This window comes from Engraulis encrasicolus, chromosome 6 (assembly GCF_034702125.1).
Source record: "Engraulis encrasicolus isolate BLACKSEA-1 chromosome 6, IST_EnEncr_1.0, whole genome shotgun sequence".
In the NCBI taxonomy this organism is placed as follows: domain Eukaryota; kingdom Metazoa; phylum Chordata; class Actinopteri; order Clupeiformes; family Engraulidae; genus Engraulis; species Engraulis encrasicolus.
This window is the reverse complement of record NC_085862.1, coordinates 2,738,902-2,756,401: the sequence shown is the minus strand read 5'-3', so window position 1 is coordinate 2,756,401 and position 17,500 is coordinate 2,738,902. Positions and strand designations below refer to the sequence as shown.

Sequence of the window (17,500 nt, the reverse complement as noted above, 5' to 3'; positions counted from 1 at the left end):
CCTCCACGTCCATGGACCACACCACCTCGGGCACCGACGCGGCCGCCGCCACCGGCACCTCCCTCCTATGCAGCGCATCCAGCTTCTACACACACACACGCACACACACACACACACGCACACGCACGCACACGCACACGGACACGCACACACACACACACAAGCGCACACACACACACACACGCACGCACACACGCACACACACACACATGCACTCGCGCACACACACACACACACACACACACACACACACACACACACACACACACACACACACACACACACACACACACACACACACACACACACACACACACACACAGCCTTGTTATGTACCATGTGTACGGTCTGGGCCTTGGTAGTATGGTGTCTGAGTCTATAATACAGTAACTGTAATAATACTTGTATTTGTATAGCACTATATCATACAAGGCATGCAGCTCAGAGTGCTTAACAAATGGAAAAAAACCCATCAATGTTAAAGATGGAGTTAAAAGGAGAAGTAGAAAGGAGACACAGAAGCAATAGAGAATAGCAAGAAGAAAAGAAGACAGATAGAGATTGTAGAGGCATAAGGTCCACATAGGTTGGGCCCAGGGTTCTTAGAGGCATAAGGTCCACAGTGGGTTGGGTCCGGAATAAGTGACAGATAGTCACACTGAATTTGGGCGCTAAGATGTGAAGAGTGGCACTGACTCAGTTCCCCTTTGGCCAGTAACAGCAGAGCTGTATACGGCTACAAACGTATGCTACCCCCTAGTGGTGAAAGACAGACGGTGCAGGTGCAGCGCAGATGTTGATCTGGATGTGAGGCCTCACTTATTACTTTGTATGCATGTGACTCTATGTTGGCTGGTCCATTGGTTTGCTTTTTAAACTGTTTGCATGCAGAGTTGACCTTAATTTTCCTCCACCCAGGCACACACTGACACATACCAAGAATATTTGACACTGCACTGACTGGCATAAACAAGGTCTCATTGCACGTGAAAGATTATCAGATGTTGTTGAACAAATCCCTTCTAATGTAATCTTTTGCAAATCATGCACATGAGATTTTGGCAATGTTCAGAAAATTCCCTAGCTCAGGTGATGACTTATTTTGCATGAAAAAGCATTGACACAGTGTACTGGGGACACTAATCTGCCCCCACATCTTTATTGTGTGAAAAATAAGACTAAGATTAACATAAAGATTTAAAAAATAAAAACACTTCAGTATGGTAAGGTGACTCCTGCTTCTCCCGACCTCTCTACTGAGTTCCTGCTACTTAAAGGGACACTGTGTGAGATTTTTAGTTGTTCATTTCCAGAATTCATGCTGCCCATTCACTAATGTTACTTTTTTCATGAATATTTACCACCACCATCCAATTCCAAGTATTCATTATGACTGGAAAAATGCACTTTTCATACATGAAAAGGGGGATCTTCTCCATGGGACGCCATTTTGAATTTCCAGATAGCTGTAAAAATGACTGTACTTGGGCCATAATACAAAATGTTAGTTTATTACTTAGTAAACTTTCATGACAAGGTCAAATTTGGCAATATGCGACACAGTTTCAATGAGCAGCATAGTTGCAGTACCCTTTTTGACCATTTCCTGCACAGTGTACCTTAAGTCTCTATGGCAGTGGTTCTTCACACTGTAAAAGACTGCAAGCCAGTTCAAGTTTAAAAAGTAAGTTGCCGTGCTGCCTTAAGTCTGCAAGTTAACTCAATTTGAGGCTTATGTTTGTGTCAACTTAAAAAAATCTAAATCTCAAGTTGAGTTCATTTATTAAGTTAAGGCAGCAGGACAATTTACTTTTTTGATGTTCACATATTTGCAGAATTTCGAAGCATTATTCATGAATGTGCATATCATTAAGCGTAGCAATGCAAGTCTATGAAGGCAAAAAAAACATCCTCAAATGTACTTATAAACTACTTTAAAATTAATTTAAAATTCACCAGAGTGCAAAACAGCTATTTAATCCCGTCCTGTGATCACTTGTGGATTGATGCTATTGCCCCCATCCACTTTCTGTGATTATGCTAAGCTATGCTAATAATTCTGATCTAATAAATCTTAGTACTGAAAACACGGAGAAGAAAATGATATGCACGTTCATGAATAATGCTTGGAAATACTGCAAATATGTGAAAATCAAAAATGGGTGGACTGTTCCTTTACGTTTAACTGGCTTGCAATGTTTTACAGTTCAGAAAAGCCTCCAGAGTCTCCACTAGGGCCCCCGTTGAGAAACACTGCTCTAATCTGAGGAGGATCCTGCTGCTCACAGCTAGCCTGGTCCTGACCATCCCATAATACTACCATTTCATTTCGTATTCATGGTCTGGATGTGGTTTGATCTGACGCGAAAGCGGAAAGGAAAGTTTCAGAAAAATCAGGATGAGTTGTTGAACAAATATGTCTGACGATTATCTTTGGCGATGTAGGACCGTTAAACAGACAGTCAGTCTGACAGAACATCCGTACTGTAAAATTACAATGTAGGACCATTTGTCAGAACACCGGCCAAATCATCGCTCAACATCGCTCCACAGAAAACAGTTATCAGACGTAGTGCGGAGCCAAGTCTCTTGGCGGAAGTACGTAGGATGGTGCGCGAGGCTAACTCACGGCCTCAATGTTGGAGTTCTTGCTGGCCACGTCTCGGAGCTCCTGCAGGAAGAGCTGTTTGAGGTCGGCCATCTCCACGTAGACCTTCCTCCTCTCCTCGTCCTTCCAGCGCTCCAGCTCCGCGCGCTCCTGGGCCTCCCTCCGCCGCTGCTCCTCCACCTCCTGCCACAGGACACCACCACACAGGGAAGACTTAGCCACCACAACACAGGGAAGACTTAGCCACCACGACACAGGGAAGACTTAGCCACCACCACACAGGGAAGACTTAGACACCACCACACAGGGAAGACTTAGCCACCACGACACAGGGAAGACTAAAGGGCCATACACACACACCGCTGCTAGTTACTCGCTCAGCGAATGAACTCAATAGAATGTCAATGTGTTCCAGCGAGACTAGCAGGCGAGTACTGTACAAGCGATGCGATGTGGGCGGATCCCGAGTTGAAAATATTTTATCTTCGAGCGAGGCGAGTAAGCGAGTAACCAATTGGAAGGCAGAGTTCGGTACTTCTCGCCTGTTCATTGGCAGTTAAAGCCACGGGAACTTTCAGCGAACGTTCCATGAAAGAGAGGCGAGTAGGCGAGCAAGCGAGAAGCTAGTAAATAGCAGCGATGTGTGTGTACGGCCCTTTAGCCACCACAATACAGGGAAGATTAAGCTTTTTTGTTAAAGGTAGAGTACCGTATTAGCCCGAATATAAGACGATCCTGAATATAAGACGACCCCCCTTTTCAGGTTCATGTTTTGGGGAAAAAAGTTTTTTGAAGACTAAATTTAGTTTCACATTGGAAACTTCTTTCAAAATGCAATTTTTAATTTGTTGGAAAAGCTTAGGCTTTTTACATAGAACAAATTTCACAATGTAATTTTCATGATAAAAAACTACAGATAGCTACTCATACCCTTTTCCTTTCTTTGCTCACTTCAGTGGTTACCTGACAAGCGCCAGTAGGCACCTACTGTACAGCCGCCTGGGTGTGACTGTTCTAAGTGCGACACAACATTCCATACTACACTCGCAGAGCATCAGTCTGCACCAGCCAGGCAACCAGTCCAGTAGAGATAGACTATCTATTGTGCAATGCACAGATTTTGGCAAAATGCTTTGTTGACAGCAATATCTAACCAGCAGCCGTCTCGCCAAAATCGCCGTTCATTTTATGCATCCAAAGTTTTCCGTTGGACTGTAGAAACCGAACGTGACCAAAAGCAGATTGACGCATTGCATTTGAAACCCATGCGCTGCCTATCAGCACCGTTGACATTAGAAGTCCGATTGGCATTCATTTCGTGCCAAGGGTAAAACTCTTAGTGATTTTATATGAACAAGACAATCTCTTGCCCTAACCATTACTCTCTGTCGCTGTATTGTTGTGAGGGATATCGTCAAATAGGCACCACCTGTCAAGGCGCCGCTCTCTCGCGCACATGAATGACCATTCATTGGCTGATGACAGCATCCAAAACTTAGCCTACAGGCTGTTCATCAAATCACCCTTCATTTCTTTAGTTTCAAGTTGTACTGGTGACCAGAGAGAGCAACCAAAGCTTTCCTGATGAGACTGTAAAACCGAACACAAATAAAAACAGAGCAACGCATCGCGATTGACTGTTGTGTTTCCCCCCTCGCATTGTCGGCCCGCATCGCGTTGACATTGACAGTTGATAGACGGGCGGTGCAACACTCATCACGAAACGCAGTTAGCATATGCACATTTGATATGGACAAAACAATCTCTCGCCCTATCCATAAGGCTATTGAGTTTTGTGTCATTGTTGTGACGCATAATGGCCGCATTCAGGTAAAGTTCAAAAAAAAGGGGGAAAAAAGTGTTTACTCTAGCGCGCGGAAATAAGACGACCCCCCTTTTTAGAGTACTATTTTTAGAACAAAAAACACGTCTTATATTCGGGCCAATACGGTATGTACGTTTTTTTATAGATTATTCCCAGAATGTATGCTGCAATGCTTTGAAATCAGAGCAGGACAAGGCATAAAACGGATTAATTGCAACCTGTATGAAATGTGCAAATAAACATGCCTTGCCTTGCCAAAAAGAAAAAACTGGTGCAGAACACACATCTTCTGTTTTTGCTTAATTATTTCTTCAATAGTGAATTAAGATTTAGTCTTACGCCTACAATGTATTGATTGTTAAAACATCCACACAACTGTTCCTCATCCTCTGGATCTGCTGATTGAGACGCAAGGCAAGTGACTGTAGTACTTTAGGACTTTAGGACTATTGTCAAAAATCTGTGTAACAGGGTTAGCGCAGAAGTGTGTCTATGTATGTCCAAGACAAATTTCCTTCGGGACCACTAAAAAGAATCTTGAATCTTGAAATCTTGAAGTTTGAGGTTGCGTTTGACCAGTCTCCAATGTGCAGTTAAGCTAAACACATATAAAAAAGCCCATACAACTAGTCTCCCCACCTGGTTCCTGCGGAGCGTGTCGGCCTCCCTCTCGGCGTCCAGGGCGGCTTGGCTGATCCTCAGCCGCTCCCTCAACTCCTCAATGCCCCCCTCCACCTGCTCCAGCTGCCTCCTCTTCTGCACCTCTGGAGGCCACAACAACACATCACAACACAACACCCTGCCATTATACATGGGTTCTAAATTTTAGTTTCCCCCTGACTGCGCGAAACTAACTGCGCACAACTCAATCTCTGATTGTTGAAAACGTTTTGACTGTCGGTCAAAAACTTAGCTCACGTGGTTGGCTGCCAGTGTCTTACACCTCCTCACAATATCGTGTTTACAAACACGGTGAACCCATGTATAGACCAGGCAAAGTGCTGTTTTCCATTAGAATAAAATACTTTCTATGAGGTGTCCTGAACAACATACTGTACTTTAAGCCCCAAGAAATCCTAGTTCAGGCGAAGTAGAGTTTTTTTGAGCTGAAAAAGTTGTGTTTTCTATAAAGTGTCTAACACAACATTAACAGTACCTAGTGGTGTGGTTCACCTGCAGTACAGTACCTAGTGGTGTGGCTCACCTGCAGTACAGTACCTAGTGGTGTGGCTCACCTGCAGTGCAGTGCAGTACCTAATGGTGTGGCTCACCTGCAGTGCAGTACCTAATGGTGTGGCTCACCTGCAGTGCAGTGCCTAATGGTGTGGCTCACCTGCAGTGCAGTGCCTAATGGTGTGGCTCACCTGCAGTGCAGTACCTAATGGTGTGGCTCACCTGCAGTGCAGTACCTAATGGTGTGGCTCACCTGCAGTGCAGTGCAGTACCTAGTGGTGTGGCTCACCTGCAGTGCAGTGCAGTACCTAGTGGTGTGGCTCACCTGCAGTGCAGTGCAGTACCTAGTGGTGTGGCTCACCTGCAGTGCAGTGCAGTACCTAGTGGTGTGGCTCACCTGCAGTGCAGTGCAGTACCTAGTGGTGTGGCTCACCTGCAGTGCAGTGCAGTACCTAGTGGTGTGGCTCACCTGCAGTGCAGTACCTAATGGTGTGGCTCACCTGCAGTGCAGTGCAGTACCTAGTGGTGTGGCTCACCTGCAGTGCAGTGCAGTGCAGTGCCTAATGATGTGGCTCACCTGCAGTGCAGTGCAGTGCCTAATGATGTGGCTCACCTGCAGTGCAGTACCTAGTGGTGTGGCTCACCTGCAGTGCAGTGCAGTACCTAGTGGTGTGGCTCACCTGCAGTGCAGTGCAGTACCTAATGGTGTGGCTCACCTGCAGTGCAGTACCTAATGGTGTGGCTCACCTGCAGTGCAGTGCAGTACCTAATGGTGTGGCTCACCTGCAGTACCTAATTTTGTGGCTCACTCACCTGCTTCTGTCGCCTCTGGATGCCTTCGTTGCTGATGCGCCTGAAGATACGAGTAGTTGACAAACGACTTCTCACAATGCTGGCACTGAAGGAAAGCAAACACAATTAGTTAGCAACTGCTCTTCCCAAACAGTCAACAATAGCGGTGATGAGGTGACACTGCGATTCACATGGCTAGAAAAATCCACCAGCCAAAACATGTATTAGCAACACAGAGATACCGTGAGTATACAGGTCCAGACGAGGCTGCTATGGTCTCCTGTGTAATGGTGGTAATACAAGTATAAGTAATAGCAGTAAGGAATGATCCATTTCGTAACAACTTAATTCATATGGATTCCTGTCACATATCATATAATACTGTGCATTATGTGTGACAAATGTTAACACTGTATGCAACAAAATAACATTGTATATGCTAACCACTACTAGTGGTGCTAACTAGATAGGGCCTACAGTAGTTACGATGCTATAACCACAACCTCACAGATTAAGTATATTAAGTTAGGTGTTACTCTCTATTCTATTCTATTGAACACAGCAAGTGACTACTAAAATAAGCTTCCTGGCCCCGCCCCGCCGTGGCTCAAGATGTGGGACACTGCAGGGTTGTGCCGCCAACCTGGGTTCGATTCCTAACCCGGGGTGATGTCCCAGTCTTCCCCTGTCTCTCTCTCCCACTCACTTCCTGCCCCGCTCTTCACAGTCCTGTCCGAATAAAGGTCCCCTCCCCCCAATATCCGATATATAAAAATAAGCTTCCTTTTATCAGTTTAAAAAAATATATATGATAGGAAAGTGAGTGATTTGACAGGAAATGAGTGGGGATGGGGATGGGGATGGTTCTGCAAAAGACCTGGGCTGGATTCGAACCCAGGTTGCCGGCGTAGCTCTACCGTTAGAGCCACGTCAGGGCAAAAAAAACTGTTTGCTGACCTTGTGGGAGTGGTTGGCAGTGGAAGCTTGCTGACCTTGTGGTAGTGGTTGGCAGTGGAAGCTAGCTGACCTTGTGGTAATGGTACATTGTGGGAGTGGTTAGCAGTGGAAGCTAGCTGACCTTGTGGTAGTGGTTGGCAGTGGAAGCTAGCTGACCTTGTGGTAGTGGTTGGCAGTGGAAGCTAGCTGACCTTGTGGTAGTGGTTGGCAGTGGAAGCTAGCTGACCTTGTGGTAGTGGTTGGCAGTGGAAGCTAGTTGACCTTGTGGTAGTGGTTGGCAGTGGAAGCTAGCTGACCTTGTGGTAGTGGTTAGCAGTGGAAGCTAGCTGACCTTGTGGTAGTGGTTGGCAGTGGAAGCTAGCTGACCTTGTGGTAGTGGTTAGCAGTGGAAGCTAGCTGACCTTGTGGTAGTGGTTAGCAGTGGAAGCTAGCTGACCTTGTGGTAGTGGTTGGCAGTGGAAGCTAGCTGACCTTGTGGTAGTGGTTAGCAGTGGAAGCTAGCTGACCTTGTGGTAGTGGTTAGCAGTGGCGTGGCTGACCTTGTGGTAGTGGTTAGCAGTGGAAGCTAGCTGACCTTGTGGTAGTGGTTAGCAGTGGAAGCTAGCTGACCTTGTGGTAGTGGTTGGCAGTGGCGTGCAGGATGAGCTGCTGCGTGGCCATCATCTTCTTCCTCCTCTTGACCTCCAGGCGTGCGGCCTGCAGCTCGGCCTCCATCTTGGCCTTCTCCTCGGCCTCGCGCTCCACAGCAGACAGCGTCCCCTGGAGCCGCTCCTCCGCGCCGCACAGCTGGGCACTCAGGTAGTCCTGGCAGTGCAGCAGGTACTCAGTACTGAGCTGAGACATGCGCAGCACCTTACATAGATAGATAGATAGATAGATAGATAGATAGATAGATAGATAGATAGATAGATAGATAGATGGATAGATAGATAGATAGAATCATCGACAGACAGATAGATAGACAGACAGACAGACAGACAGATAGAATATTTATTGTCCTAACGGAAAGTTGTTCTGTGCTATTTACAGTGCGTCTGATAAAGTGACAAAAACAAAAGCCAATTGACTAGTGTTTCTCATTTTATTTACAAAAGGCGGCATTGGCAGGCTTATGATGAACTCAAGCGGGAGTTGAGAGGCTTAGGATGAGGTCCATGGGGCGTGTGTTCAAAAAAGGTTAAGAACCACTGCAATGGACAAACGCAATACCAACCAACCCAGGACAAAACACAGGATGACATGTAACAAAACCCCCTCAAATCTTAAAAACATTACAAAGGTAAAAATTGTGCAGTTATTTAGAGACCAAGTACAATGGATTTGACAGGTGAATCCCTATGTAACAGGAACGTACTAAGTAGTGGGTATAAATGACCGGTAACACTTTACAATAACGTCCTATTCACAGCTTTATAAACACTTTATAAATAATGAACTAATTATCAACAAAATGTTTACAAATGTTTCTAAATGGGCAAGAAATACTATGTTAACACAGCAGACACAGTGCAGTTGCAGTGGTCCTGGAAGGTTGTCCTCCAAAGACCAGATGGCATGAAACCACATAAAACTGACAGAGTAGAGGTTGATTCTCACTCCACTGTGTCATAGTTGGGTTATTACTCATTTACAAACATTTGTAAATGCTTTGTTAAATGTTAATTGTTATGAAATGTTAACAAAGTGTTTATAAAGCTGTGAATAGGACGTTATTGTAAAGTGTTACCAAATGCTCTGCTCACCTTGACCAGGGCCGGGTCCACGCCGTTGCGGCAGTGCGGGCACCTCTCGGCGCTCACGTCGCAGAAGGTGACGGCCGTGATATACTCCTGCAGCAGTCCGATGTCCATCTCGCGCGCCACACGGTCCACGTCCAGCGCCCCGATGCGCCGCCAGTCCACGGGCTCCGTGCGCGCCCGGAAGTGGAAGGGGTGCACCAGTAGGCCCGGGGCGGGGGCAGGGGCCGGGCCCGAGGCTGGGCCCCATGTAGGGGTGGAGGGAGGCATGAGGAGCCCAGAGAGGGGGGCATCGCTGGTGGAGAACTGGCCAGGCATGCTGCTGATGTGGCGCTGCGGGGGGAATGGGGAGGCGGAGTAGCGTCTACCTCCGTAGAGATACTGCTGGATAGAGTAAAGGATAAACGACGCCATAGAGTAGTACGGTTAGCAGAGGTAGAAGAGGCCTCTGTGTGAACATCAGATGACACACACACACACACACACACACACACACACACACACACACACACACACACACACACACACACACACACACACACACACATACAGACACACACACACATACAGACACACACACACACACACACACACACACACACACACACACACACACACACACACACACACACACACACAATCTTGCCTAGGTTTCACTCGTATTAATACAACTAATGTAAGCTCAGTTACACTTGAACTTTCTCAAATCACTTTACATTTACAGATATGCATGTCAACAACTAGCTCACGAAGCTGCGCTTCTGAAACTACAGGTCGGGCAAGAGCCAGGCAAGTCAACAAACGCATCAGCATCTGAAATGTAAAAGCTAAATAGAAGAGAAGATTCGAATTAAGTAATAACTCAGTAATAACTACTCATGAGCAAATATCCATTAATATTGTTAGCTTTAAAGTGATACTGTCCCATTTTTGGAAATGAGCTTATTTTACACCTCCCCTTGAGTTAAATAATAGGCTTTTACCGTTCTCCTGTACTTTCAACCGTTTTCTAGTTATGGCAGAGCAAATTTTACCTTCAAGCTAACAGTTAACATTGAGTCCTATGAGACCAGTTAGCCGCCAGCTGGTCTCATAGGACTCAATGTTAACTGCTAGCTTGGAGGTAAAATTATTTACCTATTATTTAACTTAAGGGGAGATGTAAAATAAGCTCATTTCCAAAAATGGGACAGTATCACTTTGAGAGAAGCCATCATGTCTCTCTCTTTGAAAAAGACCGACCAATCTCTTGAAGTCTAATTTTCAAAGTAGAAAAGTAAAGTAATATTTAACTGGGCCAAGGATACCCTCTCAACAGATTTGTTCTCAAGCGTTTTACTTCACCATCAACGCACAAAACCTTTTCGTTTCAACTTACAGACAAGTAAGACACATTTCTAGTCAAGGCAAACATTTTTCAGATTTCAAAAAAAATAATCTTTGAGGCCAACGCTATCCTACCTGATAATGGTTCATCCTGCCTAGTGAGATATGGCCAAGTTGTTGCCCTCTTGGGGAAAGCAGACTGTCTCCCTTGGAGCGAGTGTAAACACTAGAGCTAGCTTTACAAGAATGCATGGTTGCCACAAAACACATTGCACCTGTATTAACTGTCATCCCTCCCTGTTGCCTATCAACTAAATCGTACCTCAACAACACTGAGTGTGGACTACTTACATGTCTGCATCCAAATATTCAGACATAATGTTAGTACAAAATGTATTTGGCACACAATGAGGAAAGCAGGTCCATTTCAGGCATAGGCTACCAACTTGAAATGCAATGTTGTAGTGTCAATTCCTGTAGGCCTAATATTCACTCAAATGTACAGCTGTTTAAAATTTTGTTGATGATCAAAAATCTGTCTTTTTGTATGTCATATATTAGGTATAAGTAAATGTACTATTTTAGACATGAGAAAAGGTAGGCCTATAGGCTACTATACAAACACTGCATTTTACTACATGGCCATGCATACCTTGGACTGAAATATTTCATAACCGCGGGGGGTAATTGTAAACACTTACGGTTACTTTTAAATGCCTTGTATTTTTGGTAGCCTATGTAATAGACGCTTTATTGCCCATATAATAGTGATAAACTACTGTCACAAAACAACCATGCACCACTGACTGTGTGTGCTTATGCACCCAAGTTGGTGACCCAACTTTTAATGTTTTGAACCATGGGCGTAGGTTCTCCCACTGCTTTTCACGAAACAAGTGGGTAGAAAACGATGGCCCAACATCTTACGTCAATGCGCTTGGTAAACTTTTCTGTGTGAATAAAGTTTGTTCAAGTAATAATCCAGTGCGAGAACAGTGATCTCAATCAAGTATCAATAGCAAACCGAGCTATTATGCATTGCTGAGGTTTATCATCATGTTTTCAGCCTAACCGAGAAATAGTGCATCGCCACGCAGGATTTTCAGCTCAGCAAAATACAAGTAGTTGGCTGGCTGGAATAAAAACAACTCCACAACAGCTAACGGTTTGGCTAGTTCAAAGATCCCTCCTCCGTACCAGCATATTCCTCTCTTTACAAATCTTTTAACCGGATTAACGTACCAGCGAAAGTGCTTTCACTTTTCACCATGATCTTGCTTACTCTCAAAATTCAACTTTTTTCCGCTAACATGGTCGGTGGAGGAGGTTAACATTACCCAGCTGTTGCCCAAACGTCTCCCATCTCGAATAGCAACGCAACACAAACCTGCTTAATGCTAAATATTTCAGTGCATTGTATCCCCAAATGCACCCTGTGTGCTTACAAATGTTGGCCGTCTTTTAGCACAATCTGCCACGGATGATTACGATATCGTCGGTGTTCAGCCTAGTAACAAAGATTCGTGTATTTGGTCTGTCTATTGGCTAGCTAGCTAACAGTCTTTCACGCAACGTTACTTACCTGAACCCGAATTTTTCTGTTCTTCAAAATTCTTCTGCATGAGGAAGAATCGCGTTGGCGATGGAATTCTTTGCCTTCGTAGCCATTCTATTCCATCGGGCGAATCCACATAATCTTTGTTTTGTTGATGAACGGGAGTCGCATCGTGCATAGACGCATCTGCAGATAACAGCTGCATTTACCATGGGTGGAGCAAAGCCAAGCATAAACGGTTACCTAGGAGACACCTATCCCCCGAGATGGGCCCAAGAGACAGTCATCTGTTTTCCACTCAGGTGCAGAAATGGGAAAGGGGGCACACACTGTTTATTAAATGTATTTCGTTGTGTGCATGGTTCTTCCCATCATGGTCTACCACCATAAGAATAGCCAGGCATGCATTATTCTTTGGTAGACCAGGTCAAGTTAGTTCAAGTATTGAAATTCAGTACCTTGATAGGCCTACTTTGTGATTTTAAGTAGTTTTTAAAATTAGTAGGCTACTTCACTAGGCTCCTTGAGTAGGCATTAATCCAATTAGGCTACTTTACTCAATTACACTGGAAACTGGCCTGAGTAGCCTGAGTAAAAATGGCATGCACAATAGAAAAACAATCTGCTGGAAATGAAAGATTATGCAAGATTGCACACAGCATTTCTGCTATTTTACTTCAAGATTCAAGATTAGTTTATTACATCTTATTATAGGTTTGAAGCCTATAAAGAGTAAACATTGTTGTGTTTTTCTTATGTCCTCAAAAAGATTAAAAAAAAAAAAAAAAGGGGGGGGGGAGTGCAAAGAAAGTGCCTTGTTGTCTTCAGCATGAATTCAGTAATCTAACTGCTTGGTGGAAGAAACTACTTTGGAGTCTGGTAGTGTGAGACTTCAGGCTTCTGTACCGTTTCCCAGATGGCAATATGGTAAACAGTTCATGGTTGGGGTGACTAGGATCAGCCAAGATCTTTTTTGCCTTCCTGATGCTCCTTCCCTCGAACAGTTCCAGTATGGAGGGTAAGTCACAGCCGCATATGTACGGAGCTGTACGCACAACCCTCTGAAGAGCTCTCCTGTTGGCTTGAGAGCAGTTCCCATACCATGCAATAATGGTCCCTGTCAGAATGCTCTCAATGGTGCCTCTGTAAAACGACCTCAGGATCTTGGGTCTCATCCCAAACTTTCTCAATCGTCTGAGGTGGTACAGACATTGCTGACTTTTTTTAACAATGCGCTGTGTGTGACTGTCCCAGGTGAGGTCCTCTGAGATGGTAACGCCAAGGAATTTAAAGTCTCTCACCCTCTCCACTGTCTCACCGTTGATGTTAATGGTTTCAAACTGGTGTTCTTTCCTCCTGAAGTCAACTATTAATACTTGTAACTATACTTGTTAACTATACTTGTCCCACCTATCTTGGATGAATGCATTGGCAGAGTTGTATAGTAGGGCTGGACTGGCCATCTGGCATAGCGGGCATTTCCCGGTGGGCCCTGCACCATAGGCCCCTATTGGCCATCTGGCATAGCGGGCATTTCCCGGTGGGCCCTGCACCATAGGCCCCTATTTTTAATTTTTAATTTTTTTAAATTAACATTTCTGAAAATAGGGGCCCACGAGGGTGTGGGGCCCACCGGTGAGTCAGTTCTGAGCCGCCAATTAGGCCTATGCCCCTCATAATGCCTTCTTCAAGCCAAAAGTGCCCGGGCCCTATTTCTCCCCCCAGGTCAGCCCTGTGTATAGTAACTGGGGATGCTTGCTGACAGGGGTGAACAAAGTGGTCAGTTGGCCAAGGCCTATGGGGAGAGATGGGGCCCAGAAATGGGTTCGCAGGGAGATTTCAATGGCTTCTCATTAGCATTCAGATGACTTCATCCTCGGCCCGGACAAGGCTGATAGTAACAAAGTAGAACTACTTAAGTACTTTACTTAAGTACTGAAAATGCAATGTCTGTACTTTATTGGCGTATTACTTTTTCCCCCAAAGTGATCCTGCGCTCCTGCGCTGGTGAGAGAGTGATGATGAGGTCCATTTGCTCTGGTGAGAAAGTGATTGTGAAGACTTAAATCAACATTGTAGGCTATACATGGGTTTTTGTTTTGTTTAAACACAGTGTTGCGAGGAGGGGCAAGACACTGGCAGCCAACCACGTGAGCTAATTTTTTGACCGACAGCGGTTTCCAACAATCAGAGGTTGAGTCGCACAGCCAGGGGAAAACAAAAAATGACAACCCATGTGCTTTATCCTTATATTTCATCCACATTCAAAACAAAACTTCTTTTTATCTGCTATTGCAAAATCTTCCCACTAGATGGCAACCAAGCGTTATGGCGGGCAGAGCCTTATATACGGCTCTGATGGCGGGGCTCACATTTGCAGAAGGGGAGGTTAGTTGGAGAGCGTAAGTTGACTTGTAACAAAGTTGCCCATTATGCGTGGCTGGCTGCAAACAGGGATCAGGCTACTTGAGGGTTTACTCTCCTCATCCTCAGCAGCTGGCCAAACAGCGCAGCACAGCACAGCCCAACACAGCCGGGTGATTATGTGGGTCAGAGAGGCTCCCTGGCGGCCAGAGCAGCAGGAGGTGGAGAGGAGCTGGCCCTGGTGACCCTACAGCCGAAGTGTCAAAAGTAAAAGTAAAGTAGAAAAAAGAAACACTGTTTTCCTTCCAACACAAGTAATTTATCTGAGTGACCAGTAGGCCTTGACCTGTGTACTTGTCTTACAGTCAGCTAACTCTGCACTGGTTAAATCAAGTTTGTGGTCGGTCTTTGTTAGGTTTTCAGTGTTTTTCAGTAACAACACAGTCTATCTACCTCATTAGGTACAATGGGGTAAATGGTGTAAGAGCTATGTAATGCCATGTGCTAGTGTTGTAATTACACCACAAAAGTAGGCTATTTTTTCCTCAATATAATTTTAGCCGTAGTATTTTGTTCATTTTAACATTTTATACAGTAAAACAGTGCTTTGTAATAGCCTACAGCATAGGAAGCTCTGTGCGCTGCTCTAGCAGTAAGTAATATGGTAAATTTGAATAGTCTAATTTTAATTGAGTAATGAGATTTAATTTTATTCCACAGGTTTTATCTATCTATCTTTTATCTACACACACACACACACACACACACACACACACACACACACACACACACACACACACACACACACACACACACACACACACACACACACACATATATATATATATATATATATATATATATATATATTCTTTATTGTGTTGACTGTGATGTGTGTTTGTCTTGTGTGTCCTTGTGCGTCCTTATGCCACCACCAAAGCAAAATCTCCATTTTATGTAAGTTTACTGGACAATAAAGAAGTCTAAGTCAAAGTCTAAGTCTACTTTTAAGATACTGTCAGCTGGTCCAGAGGGGTTGTTTCAGTAGGCCTTTAAAATAAAGCAGTTATTAGTATAGAGTAATAGTGAGGCAAATGGTATAGACAGAGATATTAATTTCTTTGTTTGTTTGGGTTTTTCTTGGTCTTTTTTCGACTTTATTTGAAAGGACAGTGTGAGAGGTGGACAGGAAACGAATTGGGAGAGAGATGGGGAGGGGTCGGCATAAGGACCCGGGCCGGGAACCGAAGCCGGGTCAGCCGCATGCTGGCGAGTGCCCTACCGGTTGGCCACGGCAGGGCCGTTTGTTTGTTTGTTTTTTTGTTTGTTTGGCCTTTTCTTGCCTTTATTGGATATGACATTGTGAAAGGAGACAGGGAAGTAATGGGAGAGAGAGAGAGAGAGACAGGGGAGGATAGGGAGAGAGAGAGAGACAGGGGAGGATAGGGAGAGAGAGAGAGAGACGGGAGGATAGGGAGAGAGAGAGAGAGACAGGGGAGGATAGGGAATGGACCCTGGGGCAGAATCAAACCCGGGCCTCTGGCACGAGTGCCAATCCCAAGGACCTGTATTTAGTCATTGTGGCAAACAGGGGTGAAAGTAGATTGGTGCGCAATGGTGCGTAGCACCGGTATAAAATGTATGTACCGCCAAGAGAAAAGGTTACATGCTGCCCAAAAACATATTTGGAAAAAGTAAGGTCTGCTGTTTCGGACCAGGGCCACCAGATGGAGAGGGAAATATTGCCATTTTCACCATAACGGTCCAGTCAAGCAAAACCTTGAGTTCCAAGCCATTTCATGACAATGGAAGAGTTGCATAGTGTTTCTTTAAGTAGAAAACACAACCGCTCTATGCCATTTGGGTTTCTTATGAAGGGACACCAAAAATAGTCCTGCAGCGATATAGCTCTATGGTGTTTGAGCACGTTTCGTTTTTGTTTTGTTTTTTGCCGGGGGATAAAATAAACATCCCTGGTGGAAAATGATATGGTAAGATTTTTTTTTTCAATTAACTTTCAGTGGCAGTGGAAACTAAGCTGTTACGACTACAGTTCACTGGAAATGGAAGAGGTAAGGCCTCAAAGATAATCAAACTGTCATCTCCATGCTGGCTTCCCAAACTGATTCAAGCTCTTTAGAAATCCATGGCTTTTAGCAAGAAGACAAGAAGGAAGTGAAGTATTTTCATTTCCAAAGCAGAGCTGAGCGAAACCAGGCAGAGCTCTGAAATGCCATGTAGGTACTAGTGGAGTGATAAGGGAAGCAGAACGGTGTGTGTGTGTGTGCATGTGTGTGTGTGTGTGTGTGTGCGTGTGTGTGCGTGTGTGTGTGTGTGTGTGTGTGTGTGTGTGTGTGTGTGTGTGTGTGTGTGTGTGTGTTGGGGGTGGGGGTGGGGGGGGGGGGTTGGCAAAGGGGTTAGTTGCCTTATGCCCAGAAGTCAAGTCAGTTTTATTGTCACTTTCTTCATGCACAAGTCATACAAGGAAAATGAAATTACGGTTCTCTCTCTATACCATGCCAGTACATAGACATACACAGGACTGACATTTACAGACTGACATTAAAGTGCAAGACAGGACAGGTAACGGTGATGAACTATAGCAACAATAAAGTCATTCATAATAAATAATAAATACATTTCACCAGCAGTTGGCCAGCTGGCTGGTGTTAATTTAGAGCCCTGCTGCTCCTTACTGGGTGGAGGGGCCTCTCAGATGACTTTGGCCTGGGCCTGGCCAAAGCTGTCAGAGGGCCTGCTATAGCGACCACATTTCCTCTGAGACGTGTTTCGATGCCTGATGCCTGGGGGGTGAGGGGGTGGCTGGGCTTTGGGGGGTGGTGCTGGAGTTCGGGGGGGGCGGGGGGGGGGGGGTGCTGGGGCTTGGCGAGGAGGGTGCTGGGGTTCGGGGGGCGGGGGGGGGGGGGCGTGGGTGCTGGGGCTTGGCGAGGGGGGTGCTGGGGTTTGGGGTGGCGGGCGGGGGGGGGTGGTGCTGGGGTTCGGGGGGCGGGGGGGGGGGGGGCGTGGGTGCTGGGGCTTGGCGAGGGGGGTGCTGGGGTTTGGGGGGGTGGTGGCTGGGGTTTGGGGGGGTTGCTGGCGCTTGGCGCGGGGGGGGTGCTGGGGTTTGGGGGGTGGTGGCTGGTGTTTGAGGGGGTGAGGGGGGT

The 17,500-nt window shown here is 45.6% G+C and overlaps 1 protein-coding gene across 5 annotated transcripts in view; it reads right to left on the bottom strand.

Annotated features, from left to right (window-relative positions):
• The window catches only part of dzip1l (DAZ interacting zinc finger protein 1-like), a 27,263-nt gene extending 14,986 nt beyond the window's left edge, over window positions 1-12,277 (bottom strand). The window contains exons 1-8 of one of the 5 annotated variants that reach the window (XM_063200459.1): window positions 11,805-11,942; window positions 10,553-10,653; window positions 9,098-9,475; window positions 7,965-8,207; window positions 6,420-6,504; window positions 5,073-5,197; window positions 2,630-2,791; window positions 1-85 (exon numbers count right to left, since the gene is read on the bottom strand). The exon at window positions 1-85 is cut by the window's left edge and continues 59 nt beyond it. In XM_063200459.1, coding sequence (XP_063056529.1) covers window positions 1-85; window positions 2,630-2,791; window positions 5,073-5,197; window positions 6,420-6,504; window positions 7,965-8,207; window positions 9,098-9,475; window positions 10,553-10,567 — 1,093 coding nt within the window. In that variant the 5' untranslated portion in view covers window positions 10,568-10,653; window positions 11,805-11,942. Of the gene's footprint in view, window positions 86-2,629; window positions 2,792-5,072; window positions 5,198-6,419; window positions 6,505-7,964; window positions 8,208-9,097; window positions 9,476-10,552; window positions 10,832-11,804; window positions 11,943-11,999 lie in introns of those variants that run through there. The other 4 variants (XM_063200460.1, XM_063200461.1, XM_063200457.1 and 1 more) reach the window with 4 other exon arrangements.
• Window positions 12,278-17,500: the final 5,223 nt, after the last annotated feature.